At 36.5% G+C, this 25,988-nt stretch overlaps 2 protein-coding genes across 4 annotated transcripts; one reads left to right on the plus strand and one right to left on the minus strand.

Moving 5' to 3' along the window:
- On the plus strand, window positions 1–14,893 carry LOC110826872 (RNA-binding protein 4F). 2 transcript variants are annotated; one of them, XM_022057941.1, is made up of 16 exons: window positions 1–208; window positions 1,059–1,185; window positions 1,803–1,907; window positions 2,655–2,839; window positions 3,373–3,627; window positions 3,902–4,199; window positions 4,660–4,836; window positions 5,172–5,340; window positions 6,049–6,207; window positions 7,127–7,262; window positions 8,517–8,706; window positions 10,053–10,264; window positions 10,349–10,496; window positions 10,658–10,791; window positions 11,106–11,269; window positions 13,407–14,893. In XM_022057941.1, the coding sequence occupies exons 1-16, from the start codon at window positions 53–55 to the stop codon at window positions 13,630–13,632; spliced, it is 2,841 nt and encodes a 946-aa protein (XP_021913633.1). In that variant the 5' UTR covers window positions 1–52; the 3' UTR covers window positions 13,633–14,893. The 2 variants fall into 2 exon arrangements, with proteins under 2 accessions (XP_021913633.1, XP_087201811.1); XM_087345685.1 differs by having other exon boundaries at window positions 10,056–10,264.
- On the minus strand, window positions 14,894–25,033 carry LOC110826873 (uncharacterized). Of its 2 annotated transcripts, none has more exons than XM_022057942.2 (5): window positions 24,805–25,033; window positions 17,586–17,728; window positions 17,351–17,474; window positions 16,216–16,479; window positions 14,894–16,114 (listed from the first exon to the last, which is right to left on the minus strand). In XM_022057942.2, the coding sequence occupies exons 2-5, from the start codon at window positions 17,708–17,710 to the stop codon at window positions 15,608–15,610; spliced, it is 1,020 nt and encodes a 339-aa protein (XP_021913634.1). In that variant the 5' UTR covers window positions 17,711–17,728; window positions 24,805–25,033; the 3' UTR covers window positions 14,894–15,607. The 2 variants fall into 2 exon arrangements, with proteins under 2 accessions (XP_021913634.1, XP_087201816.1); XM_087345690.1 differs by lacking the exon at window positions 24,805–25,033 and adding an exon at window positions 21,248–21,663.
- Window positions 25,034–25,988: the final 955 nt, after the last annotated feature.

Raw genomic sequence — 25,988 nt, forward strand, 5'->3', positions numbered from 1 at the left:
GTCACTTCTGTTTTATCTCTGGACGTGTAAACTGAATATCGCCTATTGAAAGATGTCGGCTGAAGAAAGTGAAAAAATGGAAATTGACAACGTTTCAGATAAAGACAAAGCTTCGTATAAATCAAGCGATAGCGAAGGTGAATCTTCAGATGACATGTCAGACAATGACGAGGAGCTTGAAAAACAGGCTGTAGGCTTTGAAAAAAAGGTGATGTGAAGACAGTACCGCATACCCTAACCTAAAACTACCAAACCAAACTTAAGTCAATTTGTCCAAGGATTGTTATTTCATTGACCCTTTCTCTCGACCATACATACTGATAGCAGGCTTCGTGTAGGCCTATAAGTTTCGAGGTTAAGGTGCGTCTAGTATTGAAGCTGTTTTGACGTTTCGGCAAATATTGCAGTTGCCATCTTCAGGGTGAGCGTGTGTGCGGGCCATTTGTGACGATATGCCATTTTTTATTGTATAGCATCTCACTTTATTGCTTGCCTGGTAACATCATTCACATCCCACACCATTCTCCTGATCCTAGACTTTCTTGACATCTAGTGTAGTGTTTGCCAAGGTGGAACACCTTCGTCACTGGACATGGGTCATATGTGAAAACTGAAGTTATGCATTTTACTCTCTGTGAAAACCTAAGGACAAGAATTAGATATGAAATGACAGTTATCCAAACTTGAGAAAATAAATAAGAAATTGAAGAATAGATTATATAGATATAGAAATTGAAATGCATTGTTGATTGTCTTCCACATAAGGAAAAGATAGAAGTTCCCCTACACATATATTCTAATGTAGAATTTCTCAACATAAGACCCGGGGCCATATTCACCTTTTCTTGTTAGCTAACAGGCCACCAAGTTTTACATTTCAATTTATTGAAACTTTGTAACAGTTTTATAAAAATTTCTACTAGTTTACATTGCAGTACAATCCAGAAAACAGCCAACATCATACTTACCCCTGTGAGAGCCTTAAATCCTACTTGGAATGAATATGTTCAAAGAATTTTATCATGTTTTGAACTTGTTGATACATGATACTTTTATAGGTTGAAGAGAATCCATATGATTATAATTCATATGTGGAGCTTATAAAACTTCTCCAAAAGATGGCTGAGATAGAAAGACTTCGTAGAGCAAGAGAGAAGATGAGCAGACATTTTCCATTGACTCCAGGTAATGGTTGATTATATTTCACTTATTTTATTGTCTATTCATTTATATTAAGCATCCGAATGATTTACAAAAGGTTAGGTTTTATGTACAGGCTGCTGATTTGGTTTAAAAACATGGTTGGACTGTTTTATTTTCTTGTTAATAAAGAAGTTAATGACATTCAGTGATGAAAGTAATCTCATCTATCATATTATTTAAAATCATGTGGTGATTGTTATGGAAGTTGCGTTAGGGAAGAGATTCTTACTGACTGACTTTTCTGAACTTTGTATTAGTGATGTTTTTCTTTTGTTTGGCAGTTTAATGTTACTTTTTCCCCTTTTTAATTGGATGTCAGGAAACTCAAAAAGTAAACATAATGATGTATTCACTAGAATGACAGCAGCCATACTTACTGAGATGTCAGGATGAGGTACCAGGTTTTGTAAGCTAGTGCATTTTCATGTGGGCAAATTTGCTGTTCCAGTAACAATATTAATTAATTTTGAAGTAGCATTTAAGATATTCATGGTGGTGGCAAGGGAGTGGTTGATTCTTTATCTCCCCTTGCAACTTTTTAAATCTCCTTATAATAGGTTGTCTGATGCAAGTTATGGCATAAAACACGTGTGTTTCAGAATTGTGGATCTCTTGGCTGCAAGATGAGATTAGCCTAGCAGCTTCAGATGTGGAACGTAGTGCTGTCATTGAGCTGTTCGAGAGGGCTGTTCAGGACTATCTTTGTAAACAAATTTTATATTACTCTGTATTTTTGTCACATGAGTTTAATAATTCCTTTTTTTGATATCACTGTATCAAGATAATTTAGGGTATTTCTGTTTACTGAACATGCGATTACAATTATTTTTGAATGATGTCATACCTTGTTTGAGAGAGTGTCTGTGATCAGAAATTGTTCTTACACAGTTCTGATTGAGAACTTACAAGCATATTAAAATTATATTTGTTCAGTGTATAACAATATAATTAACTGGTTGATTTATCTCTGGAATATAAATATATCCATTTGTCATTATTGTTTGTTTCAAATGCAATCTATTCCACTAAACATCTTGTCAAAGTGCTTGATTGGATGTTTGATTCTGTTATTTCACAGAGAAACAAAGAATGAAGAGGATTTCTGTCTTCTGGGTTGTTGTGCTGTGTCGTCTGGTTGATATTGACCAACATTTCAGAGGTCATACTGCCTCCGTCATCAGGGCGATGAATATGTATATACAACAACCCAGAAGACAGAAATCTTCATACTCACCACTGTGAAAACCTCAAATCTTACAATGAATGAAGAATTTGTTTTCTTCTTGAGAAGTTTAACATGCCTGACTTTTATTTGGGAAGTCCTTGTTGTGACTTTGCCTTACATGATGAAAGCATATATAAGATCTTGTAGGTAATTGAAAGTCCAGTTTAAATTTTTTTGCTGATGTCATTATCATCATCATAAATAAAATAATTTTTCTGATTTTCAGCTGTTGATCTCTGGTTGGAGTATGCTCAGTTCAGTATTGGAAACGTGGGACTACAGGCTGGGGTTCAGACAGTTAGAAATACATTTGAACGTGCTCTTACAGCAGTTGGTCTTCATGTTGCTAAGGGAGCTATTCTGTGGGAGGCATATCGTGAGTTTGAGAATGTAATCCTGGGAATGTTACAGGTAATATATAAAGCAATATTGGATCTTTTATTTAGTTAGTTTCTAAGTGTAAGTGTGTAACACCCAATCTAACATTAATATTATTATTGATGCTTGTGATTGATAGAATGATAAATTCTAATTATGAAAGTCTGTAGTAATAGTAATAGTAACAACAATAATAGATGAAGTGCAGTTTTCCTTTTTTATTTTAAGTCTGTTTTCTTTATTTTAAAATAAAGACATCTTTCTGGTATGTTCTTGTGGCTCTGTCAGTATCTCTAATAACTTTTTAACCATTAAGCATATTTTCATGCAACTTGGTATAAACATCATGATGCTAGAAGCTAATCTACCTTTGTACATTTTAATTTTCTACCTCAGTAATGGTGATGTAGAAGACATACAATCTTGCAAGGTGGGAGCAACACTAGACTGTCTTAACTTCTGATCTTATAGCAGTAGTTGTTATAAGCTTCTCCCACAACTTGTTTTATTTTATTGTGATTACATATTTTGCTGATTTGATATAAATGTTATAAACTTTCTTACAGTCCAAAGCTGATAACACTGTCTTAAGTGAGAGTCAGCAACAGGAATTAGCTACTCAGAAGAAACGCTTGGTTACCATTTTTCGTCGCCAGTTGGCTTGTCCACTGCTTGACATGGAGGACACGTACCAGGAGTTCACTGAGTGGCTGAATGAAGAGCCAAGCAGAAGAGATGAAGTAGACATAAAGAATGTTGAATCTGGTTTCAAGAAAGCACTCCAGAAACTGAGCAAGATCCTTTCTTATGAGGAAAATTTGGTAATAGTATATACATGTACTGACACAGATGAATGTACTTAAGATGTTTGAAATACAGAGCTAGCGATTAACCCTTTCAGCCCCAAGTCCATAAATTTATAGGAGCAAATGCTTGCACTGCCAACTCAAGAACTTGCTTGTTACAAATTAGAATATCATACAACCTTTTCATGGAGTTGTGAAGTTTGTGTACTTCCATTAATAATGTAAACTCAGCTGTAGGTATGATTTTGTTCAGATCTGATGCCTCATTCTGACTTATTCAACATTTCAGCTGAGCTGTGATGATGCCAGCAGAGCTGATCATTATCGAACTTACCTCCAGTATGAAATGTCTGGGGAGGATCCAGCTCGAGTTCAGTGTCTGTACGAACGAGCTGTTGCTGAGCTTTGCCTTGATGCTTCAGTGTGGCTTGAGTACATTGAATATTTGGATACCACACTCAAGATAGACACTGTTGTTTTACCTGTTTGCAAACGGGCAGTTCGCAATTGTCCTTGGAGTTCTCCATTGTGGCAGCATTATCTGACAGCTCTTGAGAGATATAAAAAGCCGTTTGATGAGGTTAAAGGTATTTCTTATATACTCATTTAATTTAATATTGTTTTGACTGTAGATCATCCTTTTCATTTTATGTTATCAACTAACAGTGACTTGTAATGATCTTTGCTGTGGCCATCACAGTCCAGGCATACTCCATTAGTAATAAGTTGTTTGATTCTCTGTCAGAGGTATTTTAAGTGTCACACTTTCTAAACAGATTGTGGCTTACACACTAATTTTCTGTGTGGCTGTTATTACATTGAAGATGGCTGTCTTGTGGAGGTTGCACTGTGTATTCTGGGCTCTGATAATTGCCCTGATGATGGAGGCAGTAATCTCTTCTGAAATGTCAGTCTGTACGTACCAGAATGCATGGTGCAACATCCCAGAGGACAGCCATTGTTATACTCGTCACTGTGAGAACCTCACATCTTCTCGTGTATCTTGCATTATTCACTTTCCAATAAAATTTTAATCTTACATTTCAGATGTAATGGAGCAAGCATTGTCAGTAGGGTTCAGTACTGCTGAAGATTATCGCGACTTGTGGTTGGGTTATATTGACTATATGAGACGAAGAGTAGACTGGAATACAGAACCCCAGTCGACAGAGCTGGCAGAACTGAGAGGAGTGTTCAATAGGGCTTGTGACCATCTTGCACAGTGTGAGTAATGGGCTTATATTATAACATCATGTACAGACAGGAGTTGGCCAGGGTAGCTCAATTAGTACAGTGACTAACTATGGACTGGACAACCGGGTTTCTATCCCTGATAGGGGCATAGGATTGTTCCTCTAGCTCCTGCATTCAGACCAACTTATGCATGAACTTGGAAGAGTGGAATGAACCAGTTGTTTTTATAAATGATCTGGCTCATGTAATCTCTGAGAGTTCCATCCCATGTTGTGAGAGAGAAGTCATAAAGCAGGTGTATGTTGAACCATGCATTTATTCTGACAATGCCAATTTGTCACATTTTTTGTTCTTCATTGTTGCAGATTATGGGCTTCAAGGTGATCCTAGCTGTGACATTTTACGTTACTGGGCTCGCATTGAAGCTGTATATTGTAAGAACCTGGAGAAATTCCGGCTTTTATGGAATGACATTCTCAGTCAGGGACATGACAAGACAGCAGCCATGTGGCTTGAGTACATTCAGTTGGAGAGGTTTGTGAAAATTGACTGTGGTCATCTATTACACAAAATTTTGAAAACCTTTTAGTTTAGTCTGTTAGGCAAAGTTTTGGAAATCCCTTGAGTTGCATGTGCATTTCCACATAAATGGAATTGGACCAAACAGAGTATGCACACAGCATTGGTTCTGTAACTTTACTTTAGCTGATATGAATGTAAAGTTACATTTGCTTTATTTTAAGACATCCATTACATCCTGTTATTTTTGGCTGTTTTGTGAGTGTAGTTAGAGATTGTATATGCTTTGGATTTTCTGGATCTAAAATATGTCAAACAAAACTGTATTGTATTTATCTAACTGTAAAAATGTGAAAAACTTTACAGAGACTTTACTTCAAGCTTTGTATTGAAGTCTAAGCATTTTTGTTTAATTTATGTAATAACATCAACATCTTCATTGCCACGAGAACCTCAAATCTCATACAATATAACAGATTTACCTAGCATAAGTGATGATGAAGAAATGGAATTTTCTGTGAATAGTATACTATTATTTATATTTCCATAACAGTTTTCAAATGGGCTGTTTATTTTAGTTTAATTTGTTCATGTTTGTGTAAGTGTTGTTATTTCTTTTCTAGTTAATAGATCAGCGATAATTTGTAGTTAATATTGCTCATTACTGTAACTGTGATAGCAACTTATGATAATAACATTATCCCTTGAATCTTTAACTTTTAGGGCATTTGGTGACAGCAAACACTTGAAGCGTTTGTTTCCACGTGCCCTTACGTGTACCCAGGACTGGCCAGAGAGCATTGGGATTGCATGGCTCAATTTTGAAAGAGATGAAGGCACATTGGATTCATATGAATTTTGTATGACAAAATACAAATCAAGGTACATATACAAGCCAGTAAAATGAAGCTTGACTTATATTTCATATAGAACTAACTGCTGGTTATTCATGATAGAACACATGTTTTTGTTTTTGTAGTTTGTTTTTGCTCTTTGAATATGAATTTGAAAACATTCCTCTTATGTACAGATTTATAGTGACAGTCTGGGCTGGAATTTTTTTTCTCTCTTTCAGTTTGTCTTTCAATTATTGCGGTATTAATAATGTGTGCAATCACACAAATGTTGACTTAGAACCTAGATTTTAAATTTTTATGAGATTTTAATTACTTATGCTGTTTAAAAAAATAACTTTCTTCTTGCAGTAATGAGCAACATGTATTTTCATCCCATTCCTCTGCTTAATAAATACGTATTTTATACACCACTTGTGGTCCTTAAGCTTATGCTGTCTGTTTAGCTGTCATAATTATGATTATTATAATCGCCACCATCACCATGATGACAACTTGAATATTTTTGTTTCTGTTATCACTCTTACCATAACTGACCAATGTTCTGTTGATCACAGGAGAAAAGGGAAGCTTATCGGCTGTGTTAATTGCTTATATGTTGAGTACAGCTGTAATGATGATAAATTCATACTACTACAGATGAAGAGGCATAAAATGTGTATAGCATTTCTGTTACTCAGCATCTTCAGTAAAAGTATTGGTATGAATACTTGACACTTGAGTGTAAGAATGTTGTACACACACAGTCTTTTAAATGTTATCAGTCCATCACCTGGTGTTTTGTTCATGAGACTGTATACAAGATAGCTTTCTCTTTCCTCAAGTCTCCTTGGTAGACTGTGCAAGCAGACGTGAACAGACAGCAGCACTATCAGTCCCAGTCGGCTGTTATTCATTCATTGACCATTATTGTTTGCTGGTATTATTACTGTCACTTTGTCCACCAGAATGAAACAGATAAATGCCCAGAGGGAAAGAACAGCTGCAAAAGAAGCAGAAGTAACTGAAAAGGGAGAGAAGTGGAAACACCAAAAACAGGATAGAGGCAAGAAACAGAATCCCAGGGATGCTTGGAAAAAGAAGGTACAGTATGTAACTGCCTGTAAAAAGAAGGCTTGTAATTTTGTGATCGGTCTCTGTTGTGTTTGTTTTTAGGGATTTGTGAATGCTGAAAACTGTTCAACTCAGACTTGGAATCTTGCATTAGATCTTTGAACTTTAAACCAAACTTAAAAATTGTAATTATTTTTTTCAATAAGTGTGAGAAAGTATACCTATGCCATGAGCACATATCATCTATAGAGAATCTACGAGTCTTCTAAGCAAGCCCATTCTAGACAGTGACAGCCATTTTCTCAAAAATTGGTTACCTTATCAATACATATGTATGTGCAGCATAAAATATTTACCTAATTGTGTTTTTCTGATTTTGTTTGAAGCACATAGCATTATAATTAATGTAATGTACTTGATAGAGTTAGTAGGAGTATTTACTAACCTCACTTTATATGATATGACTTATGAATTCATGTCATAGCTATTGTTTTATCATAATCTTGATTTTATATCTTGAAAACCTGCATGCCATGCAGTGTATTGTTATATAAAATCATGACAGTGAACATAAAAGCTGAATACTCAATTTAGATAATACACCAACTCTTGTGCAATTAACATCCAGTGTGGTATTACATAATTATGGTTTTGTAAAGTGCAACCTTTTATACTTTTTAACAAGCCATCACCTTATGATTTGTATGATTTAATATATGTTAATTTGTTTGCCACTGATGATGACCTCTTGAGGTCGAAACACGTTTGGTACTAAGTGTCTTTTCAAGTGTAAACAGTTTTGTTTGAATGCATGATTTTATATGTCTATTACATATTAATGATGAACAAAATATAAACATATTTGCTTAAGTAGGATCCATGATTGCTAAATATGGTCAAAAATATAATACTGTGTTTGTGCTATAATTATAAATTAGTATCACATTTCATGACAATCTGTAAACCATCACCGTATTCTTATTTATCATTGTTAGTGTATAATTTTAAACAGTCTTTCTTGTGTAATATTCAAAAATAATTAAATTGAAATCTTTTTTAGGCATGTTTGTAACTGAAAGTTGAAAAAATGCATTTTTTAGTTCTGCCATGTGTGGCTGCATGAAACAACTCAAGGACAGCTGAACAGATTTTCATGAAACTTGATTCTGGGGAGTTGTTGAGGTCTGCTGTATGGTCACAAATGTAAGCCAGATAAAACATGAATTAGAACCGAAATTATAATCGTTATCAACCCACACATTTATACATTTGTTTCTTTTGTAGCATGAAACAGAAGGCAAATGGGCAGCAGTAGCACCAAAGTCTGTAGTCAGAAAATCTAGTTTAAAGGATATTGCTGAAACAGAGTCCAGTGTTTCAAAAGAGAGTCAAGCAGTTGCACCTCCACCAGGTTATGAAAAGCAGGAGATAACTGATGATGTTTCTGAAGAACCACCTACCAAAAAATTTAAATGTATGTCATTCACACTTTTAACATACTCTCTGTAATAAAAAACTATTTGCTTGTAGCACCACCATGTCTGTTTTGTGTTTGTGTCTGCATGTGCGGGCATTTACGTGCACATGTTCATTTTTAGTTGTCTGTCTCTCCAGTAACTTTTGAATCAATGGACAGACTTATTGAATCTTCATATGAACATGGTGTCGAGTGTGACTGTGCTAGAACTTTGAGTCAGGAGTGGCACTAATACCATATAAATTAGAACGCTGAAGTTTTATGTGATAATAGATTAATAAAATTTGCAACTCTTCATTCAGGTAATTTTTTTCCTGAAGAATATATATTGTAACAACCATGCAAAGTGTGCATTTAGGATTGGATTTTATTGTGATAACTATTGAACCCTGCTATCTAGGAATGTAAAATTTGGTTGTCGTGTAATGTGATGTTCTGTTTTGTCCATGTACGAGAACAAGTACTGCCATGAATCTGAAAGCACAGTGTTGGATATATGCTTGATGTTACTTCCTTGTCATCTGTTCCTGTTATCACTTGTTCTGTACCTTTTTCCTTCTTCATATAGATCATCATCCTTCCAAGTATTGACCTAGTCGGCCTGTTATTATATTACAGTGGGCTATGCTATAGCTGAAGTGGTTAGTTGCCAGCCTGTCACCATGGGTTTTGCCCAGGTCAGTGCAGTGGGGTTTGTGGTGGTCAAAGTGGCACTGCAACAGGTTTTATCATGGAGATATAGTTCACCCCTACTGTAACAATACAGTGTGAAAACACAGGAGCTTCCCATTATTTTAAATGTCTTCCTAAGTACCTTCTTCATTGGATTGATATTTAATAATATCTTTTGGTGGGTATTCTTATCAGAGCTCATTTATTAAAATATTCTTTCCTGTTTATTCTGTAGTGTTGGAAATGAAGTGTGTAGGAATATGGATGTATTACCCTCTGAAACTTTCAGGAGCCATTTTAGGACACATATTTACTGTACCTTTTTTGTATCAATTTGATGCCTGTAACCCCCAATATTTGTCTGAAATAAACATACACATGTTAACATATTTATTAAACTAGCTAATGTTGTATTTTAATGTTTTTCCAGTAGCTTTTCACACTGTTTAATGTTATTGTAGTCATCTGGGTTGTAGTACTCTGTAGTCTAGTAGAAGTTTACCAGTGTTTCAGAGGTGCTTGCTGCCTCCATCATCAGGACAACATTCATTGCCCAGATGATACGCCTGCAAAATGTCAGTAAACTTCTACCAGACTATGTGGCACAACAATCCAGAAGACAGTTATCTTCATGCTTGTTAAATGAGTTGATCTTTGATCTGATTTTACAGCAGACAATGTGGAATCAGAACATGGAGTTTCAGTAGCACATGATTCCTCCAAAGATAACCATACTGTGTTTGTCAGTAATTTGGATTATTCTGTGGATGAAGCTACAATAAAGGAGTTCTTCTCTTCTTTGGGAACTCTCACAGACCTTCGTTTGGTGAAGGATTTTAAGGGTCGGTCTAAGGGTTACTGCTATGTTGAATTCTCTTCATCTGTAAGTACTTCATCATTTTCACCATATTGGTATTTACATTGATAGGTACAATTAAAGCTTATGTATATATTATATCTGTTTTAGAGTGAAGCACACGCAGCTTTGAAAAAAGATCGTGAATGCATTGATGGACGACCAATGTTTGTTTCGAGGTGTGAGTCAGATAAAGATACAAGGCAGCGTGGTTTTAAATACAACACAACACTGGAGAAGAACAAACTTTTTGTGAAAGGTGAAATGCTTAGTTTGTTGTCTGTGTGTAAATTGTGTCTGCTGTGTATTAGTTTACTGGCGCTAGTGATTTCTGCTTTGTCATTCTCTATGAATTGTGTTAATGCTTGAATTTTTGTTGTTCTAATTTAAAGAAGAAGTAACACACATATTTCTATTCAGGTTTGCCTCTTACTATGACAAAGGAAGAACTTGAGGGAGTGTTTAAGTCATATGGTTCACTGAAGGATGTTCGAGTTGTCACTTTTCGGAATGGACATTCAAAAGGATTGGCATATGTCGAATTCCGTGATGAGGTTTGCAGTTTTATTATATTTTATCCACATCTTAATTAATAATTGTTTCTTTACATATGCTTTTCTTACTGAATGTCTTGGTATATACACACCCTTGCTTTCTCACCCAAATATATTTGGGTGAAAATTGGTTTATATCTGTAATTTGTCTCAGCTGAGGTTTTCTTGAATTTCCACAGTCCATCCAGGATGTGAAAGCACATTTATTCACACTCGTGTCATACTTTTTTTTTTTTCGGATCATATGTCTCACTCTTCATAGGTCCTGTAGTTTAAAACATGTGTTTATTGCTAAAAACATGATGAATTTCTAGGCAGCTGCTGCACATGCATTAATAAAAACAGATGGAATGAAGATAGGAGACAGAACTATCAGTGTGGCCATCAGTAAGCCACCCGAGAGAAAGCTGAAGCCATCTGATACTACACAGTCACTCTCTGTCAAGTCGTTAGGAGGAGGTCCTAAAAGTACTGGCTCGTAAGTATTGTTCATTTTTGTCCAACTTTTCAAATAATACTTGTTTAGAACAGCAATCAAATCATAGTTGTTTATATAATAATTTTCTAGGGAGGAAAATATCTAATAGGTTCTTGGGCTCTGCATGTAGATAAAAGATCTGATTTTTTCTTGTCTCTAATTAGAGTTGTTTATGATTTTGTTCTTCTTCTTCACTGGCTCTACAACCCTTGGTGAGTTTTGGCCTCATTGACAACTGTCCTCCAGACTTCTCTATCCGCTGCTTTTGTCCTCCATCCTCTAATTCCCATTGTCGTCAGGTCCGCAGTCACATCTTCTATCCACCTCATCCTAGGACGTTCCCTTCTTCTTCTGTTATCAAGTCTTCCTTTCAGCATTCTTTTTGGCATCTGCGTTTCTGGCATTCATTCTACGTGGCCCAGCCACCTTAATCTCTGTGCCTTGATGAATCTCACTATGTCCTGACCCTCTATCAATCTGTCAAGCTCCTGGTTATATCTTCTTCTCCAGCCATTTGTATCTTGGACTGGTCCAAATATTCTCCGTAAGATTTTTCTCTCAAAACATCTCAGTGCATTCTCATCTCAAGTTTTTAATGTCCACGTTATAATTTTGTTATTAATAGTTTTATTACTCTGTCCAGATTACTATTACTGTCTTATGTCTAGTTGGTATTAATTTTTAAGTTATCTACTTTAGGTTATCTGTTGTGTTTAAGTACTTGTGCCTTATGGTTTTGTAATCATATGAGTTGTTTTATTTTGAGTGTGGTGTGTTATTTTGTGTGATGTGTGTTGTTTTGTCGTGTCTCATTGTTTTGTTGTGTCTTATTGTTTTGTTGTGTCTCATTGTTTTGTTGTGTTTTATTGTTTTGTTGTGTCTTATTGTAGCACCACTGCCACTGGGTATAAACCCATTTGCAGTTAATAATAAATAAATAATCTATACCATCTTTTTCATGACCACCCAGGGAATAACAGATCTGTCCTATGGATTGCTGCAACCTTAAAAATTGATTTTAAGCCTTTGCTTAAGTAGGCAGAGGCCTGGGATGCCTGTGTAGACTATACATGAAGACATTACATACAAAGAAACAAATTTGTAGTTTGTATACTACTAAAGAAACAAATATTTGTGTCATTAATATCATATTTGCTGTGTTCATGTTACACCTTGAATGTCATAGGAAGTCCTGCCAGTTTGTTGTTATTCACTGTGTGGAAAATAGAATAATATAGTTATCTTAGATTGTATATAGAGCCTATGGAGTTAGCGTTTTCTTCAGCCCTTTTGTAACAGCTACTCTGCCTTTACCAGAAGTTCATCTGCTTAAATGGGGTAAATTGTGAGAAGATTGATTTAATTATTGAGTTTGAAGTTGAATCATCTGCATTAGTTATTTGATACTCAACCCATCAAATAAATAATACCAAAACTTGTAAAAGAGAAATTAATTTAACAAATGTAACCTATATTATTGTAATGGGATTCCATGCACACAAGCCATTATTGTGATACTGCCATGCCTTTGTTTTCTGGAGTTTTTATAGTGGCATTTCTTCAACTGTAGATTTAATGTTCTGGTCATTCTGTCATGACACAGGCAACAGAACTGTGTTTTTGGAAACAAGGTGGACTAAATGAAGGCGAGGTTGGCATTAAAGTATGAGACATGCTTGTGTTACATGTCTCAGGCCATACATACAACATGAAGTGGGATAAGGATGGTATTTGGTTTGGAGAGGGTACTGAACACAATTTCTATACTGTATAAGCTATCTGTTATAGCTAGAATGCAAGTAGAAGTCTGAGGCAAAATGCTAGTAAGCCTCAGCGCACAGTTTGACAGTTTGAGGAAACACCAGTTCTAGCATCTGACTCCTGATATATATTACAAGAAATATGGTGATAAAGAGCTTTTCTTCATCCCCCATTAGGCAGTAATGTACCTGTTTATTCTCATAATGGTGTTCTACCTAAGCCAGATTAACCATATGTATCTTACAGACAATCAGTCGAGATTAAGAAGGTGGTTGGGAGGACCTGTAAATGTTGATCAGATTCTATTTTGTAATACCCATAACAAGCCAACTGGGATGGTGGTGATGTCACTTCATAATACTTCTGCTTTCTACAGACGTGGACGTGGTCGAACACAGATGTCGCTACTTCCAAGATCATTGCAAATATCTCAAAATACAGCAGCCACAACACCATCATCTACTGCTATACCTTTCAGTAATACTGCCACTAGTAATGGAAGTAATAGCAACAGTGCAACGAATGGAGATGGTGCTGGAGATACACAGAAACAAATGAGCAATTCAGATTTTCGACAGATGCTGCTTGGAACTAAGAAGTGAGATACGAATTCAGTATACTGCATTGCAGTGTTATTTTTTGAACAGATCTCTCCCTTATCAAAAAGTACACAGCAATTCGGGTGTCTTTTCTTCCCAAGTGACTTGTCAGTAATTTCACAGCCATGTCTAGAACAGTTGTTTGATCTACTCACCTGCCTGTCCTGTGGGTACCAGGAGCTCTTTCATTACTGGGGTTTTGTTTCCATGGCCCAGTATGCACATTTACGTTGTAGTGTTTGGGCACAGACCTTTTTACCTGTACTGAATAAATACAGTTACAGTAACTGGCACCGCTAGTAGATATGGAGGTTGTGACGTTAGATATTATTACTCTTACTGAATATTGTGTCCCCTACGTGCTCCAAATTAAAGGAGATTTGGTGATGTAAATTAGATTTGGAATTATTGATAACAAGGAATTATAAGTTAATTAAATTGCCAGTGCCATTTGCACCAGATTCTAACCTGTCAATTTGCAGATCAGATGAAACCATTTATTTAGTGTATTAAATATTTTCATATATAGGCATGTACATACCTAATATTTACTGTATAAAATTGGTTATTTCACGTACAGTACTAAAATATTTGCATGTTACACATTATTTCTTATTTACTATCATTGTCTTATATTTATGTACTTGTGTTAGAATTGTAGTTTAATTTCTTTAGTATATATTGTAGAAATACATCAATGATAACATTTACACGATAGTTAAATTAGTGAAAACCTAAACCATTTGAAACTCCTACAAATCAAAAAATATTGATAATTAGTGAGATTTATTTTTATTTTGTGTTTGTTATGTACACAATCTCTATAAGTACCATATTTTTTTGAGACGTCTGCCAATTGTGATCTAACTATAATATCACATGCTAAACTTTGTGCCACATTTGAAACTTCTCATTGTGAATGTGAACTGATAAGTTTTCTTAAAGGTTGCCAACTAAGGATATGAACATGTCAAAAAAGTGAGAAGCCGTTAAGAATTTAGAAGTTTTAGGGGTACTCCATGAAGTCTTCACAGGCAGTCAGCTACACTTGGTGATTTGTTATGACCACCTGACATGGCTGATTGCCTGTGAAGACTTCAGGGAATTTAGTCACCATGAAATGTTTTAGAGGTAATGTTCGGAGATTTTTGAAGAAAGGAAAGGAAATTTTTGTTGAAATGGATTGTATGCAAAAATAGAAATAAGCAATCATAAATTGTGGAGTGTAAGTTTAATGGAATAAAATAAGTACTTCAAGCTGGAATATTTTGAACACAATAATTTATATATGTTAGAGATAAAAGCTATTTGATGTACACAGACTTCTTCATAAAAGTCATATTGAAACACATTTTCATTGAAAATTAAAATACATTAATTTCATTTATCATTTTTGAAAACAATTTTGAAATGTACAAACTAAACCTTAGTATAGTATTTCATATACTACTTATATTGGTAGTGTTATTTGAAATTACCAGTTCTAAAGCATTTTATCATTATGGATTTCAGATATATGTCATACTGGTATTTTAATGACTGCACAGTTCTCAGAATATGACTCCATAAGTGTGGCTGCTTTCTTAACAGGCATATACATCAAGAACACACAGATGCTGGTTTTTTTGAACAGAACACCAGTATGTGATTTGAGTTTCTCATGACAGTGTAGATGTTGTTGTAGGTCTTCAGTGTTATCATGCCACTTGGACTCGTGAGATAGATACTAACATTTGAGAGTAACATCCCATATTTTCAGGACAGTATGCTCCTCTGAAATGTCGGTATCTGCCTGTAAGTCTACACAGTTTCACAACTCAGAAGACCTACATAGAAAACCAGGATATTGTCTAAAATTATAATTGTGTGTGGTCTGAGTTTGCCATCAACTATACCTTACCACTAAAAATGGAGTACTTGCTGATCACAAAATTTCTGTGATCAGAGATAAAGAGCTCCCTCCTAGAGTCTTTTGTTTTTAAACATCTGGATTGATATTGCTGCTTTGCTGTTTCTTTAGCCTTGGTGGAGGTACTGGCTGCTGTTTTTGAAGTGCTTGTTTCTGAAATCGTTCACTCCCAAGCCAGCGTTTGACTGTGTCACTAGCATGATAATAATACAAGTATAACAGTGCCAATGTTGTGGCTGCTGCTACGAGTGCACAAGCTACAGTCATTATTATCAGCCACCAGCCTGTTGTTGATACAGGCACAGGCATCTCTCCTGCAGGTGTTGATGTCTCTTCCTTGTTCTTGTTTTCTTCCTGTGTCGGGATCTCATTGTAGAATGGTGTCTCATCGGCTGAGCCGGAAGAGTCGACTATTTCAACATCGGCACATGCTCGAAATTCCTCCTGAGGACCACAGCCTACGGCTCCGGTGCCATTTTCACAAGTTCCCCAATTGTTGCCAGCAATATATCTCCATTGCAAGATGCACTGAGTACAGGTTAGGCCAGGTGGTAAAAGGTAACGTGTCTCAAACACCTGAAACATTAATGGTAAAATAAAGTGTGGTACTTTCCATCATAAGAGCATTGGAAACTTGCAATATATGTGTATACCTCAAACATAGACTTATTACATACCTTGTTTCCTGTAGCAGGATAATATCGAGTCTCATGATTCTGCTCATCTGATACCCCAGTAAATTTCGCTCGCCTCAGAACGTACTTGTCAAGACAAGCTTGTGTTCCAGCATGTTTCGGTGCATTGTTGGGACAAAGTCTAAACTCAAAGTAACCACGGTGATTTGCTGTGAGTTCAACTCTAATCGTGACGGTCGAATCTTTTTTGTAACGTCGTACAGTTATACCCTGAGCATATTTACCACCCGCTTCATGTGGTCGAGGCTGTCGGAAAGAAAATACAAAGGTAAATTGAGCCCTATTATTTGTGCTTTGTCCCCGGGAAAGGACCCCGGTATCCATTGGAAAGGAGGCTGGGTGGGCCCCAGAACCGGTCTGGACGCAGAGGCTAGAGGAAAAATCCTCTGCCCCCGTCGGGGATCGAACTCCAGTCATCCAGTCCGTAGCCAATCACTATACTGACTGAGCTACTCCGGCTCATAGTTGATGTGTTTGTCAAATAAATTTCCTGTTCCATCCTTATTGTTTGTATAAGATACTAGAGTTCTAACCGTCTGTCATGACTCAATCACTGCGTTGCTTCGACACAATGGATTTGTAGCTTCAGATGTGAAAGTGTTTAGCATATCTCAATGCCGTAGTAGGAAAACGGTTACATATAAACATTCAGTGGCATCACAACGAACTTTTCTTTGCCATTGTATTCAGTATTGGAAGGTTACATCTGCTTACGGAACACTGTTTTCTGGAATGCTGATTAGACATGATTCCAGTGTTATGTAAATGTAAATGCATCTATTTGCTTCTGCTTTTCGTCGATATTATTTAGTTCTTAGTTTCTCCGTTACGTCATGGTTGCTTTTATAGTCATTCAATTAATATTTGCAGTCCATCTCATGGATTTAATTTTAGGATATTTAATTATTAATTTATGTGTGATCTTTATTGTTCATGTTTCATTATCCCATAATGGTGCTGAAATTGCGAGTGCACCATAAATTCTTTGCCATTGTATGGCTCTAGTCAGTTCAACCGTGGCATTAAATGTTGTACAATTTCATATGATTTTTAATGTTTTGAAATATGAGTAATTCTTCCATAGAAAAACTAATGATTCTGTGGGTGAAGAACTTACCACTGGCATGTCCCAGGCATCTCCACATATACCACATTTTCCTCCATTTCTTTGCCACTGCCGCGTGAACCCTCCACAGTACAGCTCATGGTCATTATAATTTGGAGGCGTACTGAAACCATATCTGAAAAAATGTCATAAATTGTATATATATTGGATCTAACCAGCTCAGAGTAGGACCCAGAAATGGCGTTGATCTAGATTCTAACACCAGGTAATGTTTAATTCCTCTTACCTCCACATAGTGGCTCTAGATGGGGGTTCAATAAGCCGTCCATGAGCTTCCACATTTTGTAGTAACCATGAAGAGATTACAGCAAGACCCAGCAGAGGTACTGCTAGGGTGAGCTTATACAACATTCTCGTGTCCCTCCTTCCCTGAAGACAAACATGATACAACAGTAACAGCTTCTTTCTGGGAGAAAAAATAAATTATGTGCTAGGTAAAACTCTAAGTCCGTACTGTGTGAGTTTTCCCGGCTCCCAGCATTTACTGAATTTAAGAAATTTATTTACCAACATACACGTTTTCTTGGAGCAAAGAACATTTTTGAGCAGCAGGGAAATTAAACGCAATTTAATTTTACAATGAGGACATGTGGCGACTGTGCCGCTAGGACTAGGAAACACGGCAACCGACGCAGTGATCGCGCATATTGAAAGTGCAGCTCCGTGCTGCCAGCACAGCCGCCAGATATTCTCTCACGATTTGCATTGGAAGATGGTTCTGGTATTGATCCCTACCGATTAGTTAACCGTGTAGAGTTTTACATTTAATTTAACCTGTTGGATGTTGTGTAGGATCCGGATGGAAAATCGACTCATCGCTTCACAACTCTACAATGTAGGAAATGTACGTATAGTGTAACATTCGCGCTGTTACTACTTCTAAATTTTCAATTCCTGAATTCTAAATTTTTTATGCTCGCTTATTATTAGAGGATACGGAACGGGAGTGCACGGGCATCCAATGTGAAATTTGATGGTTATCGAGTTGTGAAATGATACAGCATAGAAATGCCTTTTGTATATAAAATTTTAAAAATTTGTATAATTATCCGGAAAACCGCAAGACTTATGGGAAAAACGTATCGAGCATAAAATGTTTGTTTCATGTTTTTCTACAGCTTTTGTTGGAAACGTGTTTCGCTCCGATAAATATTTAGCAAGTTACGCTCCGGATGTGCATAGAAACATATGTAGGTCTTCATGTAAAGCATCCTTTATTATTTGAGATTAACCAAAACTAGAATATGTCGACAAAATTTAGTAAAATTTCCCATTATCAAATTTGATTAAAAGCCTTTCAGGTGTTCTCAAATTGTTACGTGCGGATAGCCAGAAATGTCGAAGCTAATGGGAGCATTTTTGCAACTTGGCTGAGAAAGTGTAATGAAATATCCATGCCTCGAGCGGGAATATAATTTACCACCTCAGAGTTCGAATTGTCTAACACTTAGAGTCACTGCACTGATCTCCGACTAAAATGTTGTAATTTTCATCTTTCCCACGCGTGTTAGACTTCCCGCCGAGCTCATCTTACTGTGTTAAGACTTAATAGACAAATGTTTTTTTGATAAGCTAATAGTCTCTCAACTACTTAAGAAATTATTTTTTTTCTGTGGTACCTGAAGAAGTTCGTTGTCATGTACACAATATCTCATCATTGATCCGTATTCTGATCAAAGCAAACGTTTCTGACAAGTGTGTCAGGTCTGTTCCTGGTTCCGGACACAGGTACAAATAGTTTCGAAGTAATGATCATTGAGTTGACGGTCACGTAGTGACGTATGTGGGGCATGAGGGCGTTTACGTACTGTGGTGCAGTAGACCGACAACAAATGCATCATGACAATGAAAGGTGTTTGGACATGTAGCGGTTAGGGCTGGCTAAGCGAGTAGAATTAGAATGTAGAAATTGAGTAAGCTCTCACGTTAGATTTCTAAGCATGTAGGACCAAATCCTTAACTGATGGAAGGACATAAAATGTCGCTGGCTAATTTAACACTAGTGGTAATTATATGTACCATGTAGTTTAGCAGTCAGTAATTCTACATTTTGCTTAGTGTTCATTACGACTAAACTGACCGGTCATTCGTGAGAATCGACTTTCATTTATTTCTTCTAGCGATTGTATGCTCAAATGGCGCGTGAAAGTATCAGCAAAGGAAAAACTCCACTTCTGTCATTAAATTATATGAATATAATTGCCTTGGTTGATCAAGTGGATTTCAAATGATTGCCAACAGAAATAGAGCGTGGAAACTATCGAAGCGTAAAATTTCATAGCGTCAACTACGACAACTAAGTAGTACGTAAGACTGGAAACCAACCGAGCATCTCCGGAAAGAATATCAGAGATTTAAATGTTCCGGCATGAAAACTTTCTGTAATCTGTAGATTAATTAACGAAGATGGAAAGCAGAACTCGGGACCTCCCGGATACGATCATAGCCACAGTGTCATGTTAGTAGGCAATAAAACGGAAACCATTCACACTTCGAACTTGAGAGTCCAACTTTAGTTAATGTTTTTCAAGTTGGCACTCCTCAAAGAATTTATGCTGTAGTGTAAGGTTGAATATTTATTTATGTTGAAAAAGAATTCATTTCTGGAAAGTTTTATCAAAGGAACCAATGGCAAATAAGACGAACGTAGAAATGCAAGCCATAAGAATATTCACTTCTGTATTTCTTTCCTAGTATTATCATCAATAAGGCTTATTATTGATAATTTGCTGTTTGTTAATTCAAACTGGAGAATTAATTATATTATTATTTGTCTTGCGACCAGGACATACATTATGAGATTTTAAAATTTGCCGTCGTGCACTGCTTTAATACAAACTGCTCGTGTATGGTCAATCCTTGAAACATTTAGTGGAGTTACAAAAGCACATAACCTGTATTCCTACGCATACATTCCCGATGGGTCTTGAAACGAGGAAACTTCAGGTCATCAACTATCGACCTCAAGCATCTCGTATATCATCAGTTTCTGGGATTAAGAATTAAAACTATAAATCACTCTCCTTGCTTGTGATCCGAAGGTAGTAGCAAATTGGTAAATACTCTGAGCCAGTTAAATACAACCAGCATTTCCATAACACATTTTCGGAAGATAAAATTTAATATTCTGTCATCTGAGTCTTCCAATTGGCTATTTTTTCAAGAAGTCTCCCCGTTAAAATACTTTATACATTTCTTGTTTCCCCTATTCGCGAGTCATGAACGTTTGAATTTCTTGGACACTATCCAACAGCGTTTTGTACGTAAGTTCAGTTTCAGATCTTAGTTGTAATTGGAGGTTATTTAAGAGACACAGAAAAAATCGGATGAATATTGTATAATATGATTATTTCCGCCATTCATAGAACCAAAGTGGTAACTGTCGTGCTCACAAGAGACCGCTACTGAATCCTATAACGATATTAACGTCAATATTATTTTGAGGCGTCTTATACACTTTAGCGTAATGCGTTTTTCGTCTACGCTTAAGTAAGGCCATTTATGTCTGTCGCGTCTTTAATCACATGATTACAACAATGACATGGTTACCATTGTCGCATTAATTTCCTTCTTGTCATTCTGACATCATCGTCCATGATGTTACATAAAGACGGACGGTCCGAGGATAAACACGAAAAACTTCAGTAAGGATATCTGATATCCGATCCCAGTAGTTTATGTTTACTCCTGACAGCCATTTATAATATTGATCATCATCTATAAATTACTGCTCAATAACGTAGATTTATTCAAGAAAGAAATCATTGCCCAAGGTTTCCGTGAACTGCTATGGTATATCTCAGTTCTACTGTTTTACTATAAATGATAATTTTGCAGGCTCTAACACAACTAAACGAGTTTATAACCAAGCACTGCAAGAATACTGACCTTGTAGTAAAGGTTGTTGAGCGAGTTTTCTTCCAACCTACTTATGTTCAAGAACGAGGCCAGTTATACTTCTGTGTAAGTACCTGTGTTGAAGTGAGACAGGAAGTAAGGTTTACTTGAGGTTAATGATCACAGGTCACAGACTAGATGGTATTCATTGCGACGATACGTACCCCACGTCCAAAAAAGTATTACAAAATGTTGGAAGAAGCTTTCGAAAGCTGGCAGAAACGTTATCCAAAGAGTCATAGTGGGCTTCAGTGGTATGGTAAATAGAATGTGTAATGATTAATTCATTGGGAGGTACATAGAATGAAGCTGTTGTGGCCTAATAAAAAGGTATTATTCAGGGCTGAGTCAGGATAACCTTATTCAGACCGAAATTTGAATCCGGGGTCTCCCGAACACGAAGCAGAATGTTCATCATTGACATTAAAGTCCTTAAGTATATTCGTTGCAGATACAAATCTATCGTTTCAAGGGTAATTAGCACATGTAATCTACTAAGTTCATACTATACTAAACTAGTCTGTACTTATTTTTCTCTTCATATTTTTTATTTTCATTCTTTCGTAGTGAACGAAACTCGTTTACTCATATGAAAATAGTGAAATCTACTTTAACGTATCCTAGAATTGTGTAGTTCAGTGCCCTGTACCGGTGGTTCTCATACTTTCGTTGCACGTGGAACATGTAAATTTGTTAACGACTGTTAGCGTCTCTGGCCTACTTCGAAAACGCCTAAGAATTCTTCAGGCATAGAAGAAATTAGCAAGAGGTAATTACCTTCCACCATGTAACTATGCAATTAACTTGGTTTATTCCACCTTAATCAAAACCAAAGATCTTTAGTCGAACGTGTTAACATTTTATTTTATTTTAAAATAATTTAAAAGGTTTAGGAAAACGAAAAAGTTATGCAGATGCAAATATGGCGTATTTACGATCAGAATGTGTGTTTATTCTCGAACATTTCTTTGTATCGATATCGTTTGCTGGTGTTGGTGAAACAGTTATCAGTACGTGTTCTGACAAGGAAATACCGAATAAGACAACATTACACCGACTGCTAACATTCGAGATAGAGGAAGTATTTGTCTGTGACAAGGGCTCGTTAAGCGACAAAAGAGCTAAATTACGGACGTAATTATTTGAAGCAACGCATCACTGCAACAACGGCATACAACTGCAAGAATTTAATATTGACACTTGTTTCGTTGTTTTGTGCGTGAAGGGGTTCATATTAAATTAAATTAAATATTCTGTGTATACAGTTAAAAGGGGCCATTGTAACACTACATATCAACGGCTGACTTACACAGTTACTTCTTCGACTAATTTGTTCACTGCATTTTGAAATAAGCGTCTTAAATCATAGGAATTACAACTCTTTTACAAATTGTGAAGTTGCTTACTAAATTTTGATCTTTACCTACGGCTCACGTCCAACGTATTTATGTAAAGGAGATAACAATCAAAGCTCTCGTGATAAGTATGCAGGATTTTGTTTGGTAGGTAATTTAAAACAGACGAACGTATGTACAACTAAAGTGAAATAGCATTCATGGAAAATGATTCTTCACAAGAATGTTCTCAAGAAACTAATCATATTCAATCTTAATCTTCAAGGTTTGATGAGTTTATATAATTCACCTCTCCCATTTTCTCACGACTTATGTCATTGTTATGAGGATTTACATGTTGTTCTCTGGTCATGCGAATGTGCAGAAAAAAACTATGTTAATATCTCGTCACCATAACGCAGGACAAAATCAAAAAATAAACATGGCTAGTAAATCCTTGGAGATTATGGCAAAGTTTAAGTAAGTGGGAAGGAATTACGGTAGAAAATCAGAATTACATTCATAAAAAATTAAGAGCAAACTAAATTTGGGGGAAACTACAATTTTACTTGATGTTTTGTATGAGTATAAAACAGTCTCTTATGTCAAGAGAAAAATTCAAATCGAGGGTGTTTTTGAGAATAGTGCGTTGAGGAGAGTATTTGGACCGAAGATGGTTAAAGTGACAGAAAGATGGAGAAAATTTTGAAATAAGAAGCGTCAAAATTTTAACTTTTCTCCCGACAGTATCAGGATAATTAAATCAAGGAGTATAAAATGAGTAGGGTATGCAGCGCGCATGGTGCTGGTAAGAAGTACTTATAAAATTTAGATCGGTAATTCTGAAAGGAAGAGAGCTCTGGGCAGACCTTCGTGTAGATGTCAGGGTAATATAGGATAATATTAAAATCAATCGCAATGAAGAAGGTGGGAGGACATAGATTGGTTTTATCTGGCCCAGGAGAAATGCCGGTGGCGGGCTCTTGCGAGTACTGTAACAAATGTAACTTTCGGTAAAAGGCGGGCAATTTATTAAGTAGCTGAGCGACTATCAGCTTATGAAAAAGTCGGAGTTAATCATGTAAATGAGTTGGCAATGCTACATTAAGAGGTTTTTAATGCCCTTTCACGTTCCGATTGAAAGAATCTGGTAACTGTCATGAGATGGTTCGTTGAGTTATGCGTCTTCAAGATAATTTCGTTTCTACTCACCTGAAAAACTTTTTATTACTCGTCTGTTGGATTTGTATCACAGGGTAAGCCGCGATGTTTCCGGACCAAAAGGTAATAATTAATAAAGGGCCAATATAGAATTTTTACAGCTTCCTATATTAACAAAGACATTTATGGAAAATTCCGTGAAAAGTACCTCATATAGACAGATGTGGATCACGCGGCGTAAATTGTAGAAAATTAAAATGTGCTATGAGAGAAAACTGCACGTAATATATTTTTTTAGTGTTCTGTCTGACGACAGGTCCATATGAACAGGATCCTTCGATCCTTTCCTCGGACTGGGACCTGTTCATATACGTTCTTGGCAGATGATCCAGAAGTGGTTTGCCATTGCCTTCTTCTGTGTGTGAATGGAGTAATTGTTGGGATGCCACGGAGAAACCGGGGAAGCCCCCGGAGGAAAACTCCGTGTTGCCTAGACCACGGCCTTGCCCAACACAAGTTATAAATTTGGGCACCGCCGGGAATCGAACCCGAGACCCCAGGATTACAAGGCCAGCGTTCTAACCGCTAGACCACCGTCACGTAATATATACATATTATAAATTATAAAAAAATGAGAAAACACACAATAATATGAAGTGCATGTATGTGTAGGTTGCTTAAATTCTTATTATTTTATAATGAAAATATACATATTAATAATACCTAAACCAGCATTAAAGTACAATTACTTAGAGCAAATTTTTTTTGGTTCTGTGTGATACATAATTGATTGAAGTTATGTCATTTGTCTTTCGTGAATTGGACTGGAACACACAATAGAAATAAAAACTTTAATAGTAAGATTAGCAACAATTCTGCGCCGAACGTAAGGGTAGCACTTCCCTGCAGAAATTAAAATTATATCTTAAGGACATCAGGTAGTTTAATTCTACAGACGCTATTGCATGATGGACTTTTAACACTTATTCGAATACTTCTAATATTGGCTTTGGAAAGCAAAGGCGTCTGTAAAATAATATTAAGTGGACTTACCTTCCTTCAATTATAACAGTTCGTAATTCCATAAAACATTAGGATTGATTCACGTCCGGTGACACCATCAATGATTCAACACACGCTTGTGAGATCTGATCGGTCGTTATACCTGCTGTTTCTTAACAACACCGACTTCAGATTGTTCCATCAGCTGTTGAGACCGACTGCCACTCGTATTATCTCTCTCTCTCTCTACCTGTCCGACGACATGGCGGTCCAGGTACAGTGTGTTCACCTGAGGAAATGTTTCGACAGAGGGAGGGGATACCTAGAGTCTTTTAAGGTAAAAGAAAGTGGAAGGTCAGGAAACAGAATTCCTTTTTTTTTAAACTGCAAGTAGCAATCGTTCTGAAAGACGGAGAATATATTTAATGTACTGCCCTCGTTCATGTGATGCTTCAAACAACTCACCCGTCAAATGAGCCTGATTTCATTTATGTTAGGAGCCTTGTGTTATGTTGTTTGCAAACACACAGTGCCCTGGTTACTGGAGCATGTTATTTTCGTAACGACAGAGGCGAGAAAGTTAGTTATTCTTAACTATTTCACCATAGCATTTAACACAAAAAGAGGTGCAACTAAAATACTCTTCCGTAAGGTCTGCAGTAATCCCTTGACCCCTCAATGTGCTACGGAACTCGATATATTTTTTCTTCACGTTTCTTTTATATATTTTTCGTCTCCGATATCTTAGTTTTCTTTCTTAATTTCCTAGTCTGTCATCAATTATCCTCCATCTAGTGTCTGGCACATTCTTCTCCCGCCATTTTCATGTCTTACTTCATATCCTCTGTTTACTAGTTAAATAAGTTCACATGCTCTCATTTTTAAAACGGAGTAAGTTCCTCTGCAGTACTAGGTATCAGGGTTGTAATCTATTCATTGATGAATATATAGGATTCGATTTTCTCACAGCAGCATATGTGAAGATGCATGTCTTCAGAATTGCAATGCCATGTTGTCTGGTAGACGTTTACCAGCGGTTCTGAGGTACTTGCTGCCTCCATCGTCAGATTACACGGCGTTGCAACCCGGAAGACGGCCATCTTCATGTTCATTAGTGAGAGCAGTGAATGGGGGGGATCGTGATGCACTGGATAGCAAGTAACATTTTTACCGACTGAACTCGTAGTTGTTGGCACTCATTTTGTTGTTGTTTCGCCATCGCTGGGGATAGATGG

This window comes from Zootermopsis nevadensis, unplaced genomic scaffold (assembly GCF_977971745.1).
Source record: "Zootermopsis nevadensis isolate Lab colony 2312 unplaced genomic scaffold, Znev_1.0 Znev_ptg000009l, whole genome shotgun sequence".
Lineage (NCBI taxonomy): Eukaryota > Metazoa > Arthropoda > Insecta > Blattodea > Termopsidae > Zootermopsis > Zootermopsis nevadensis.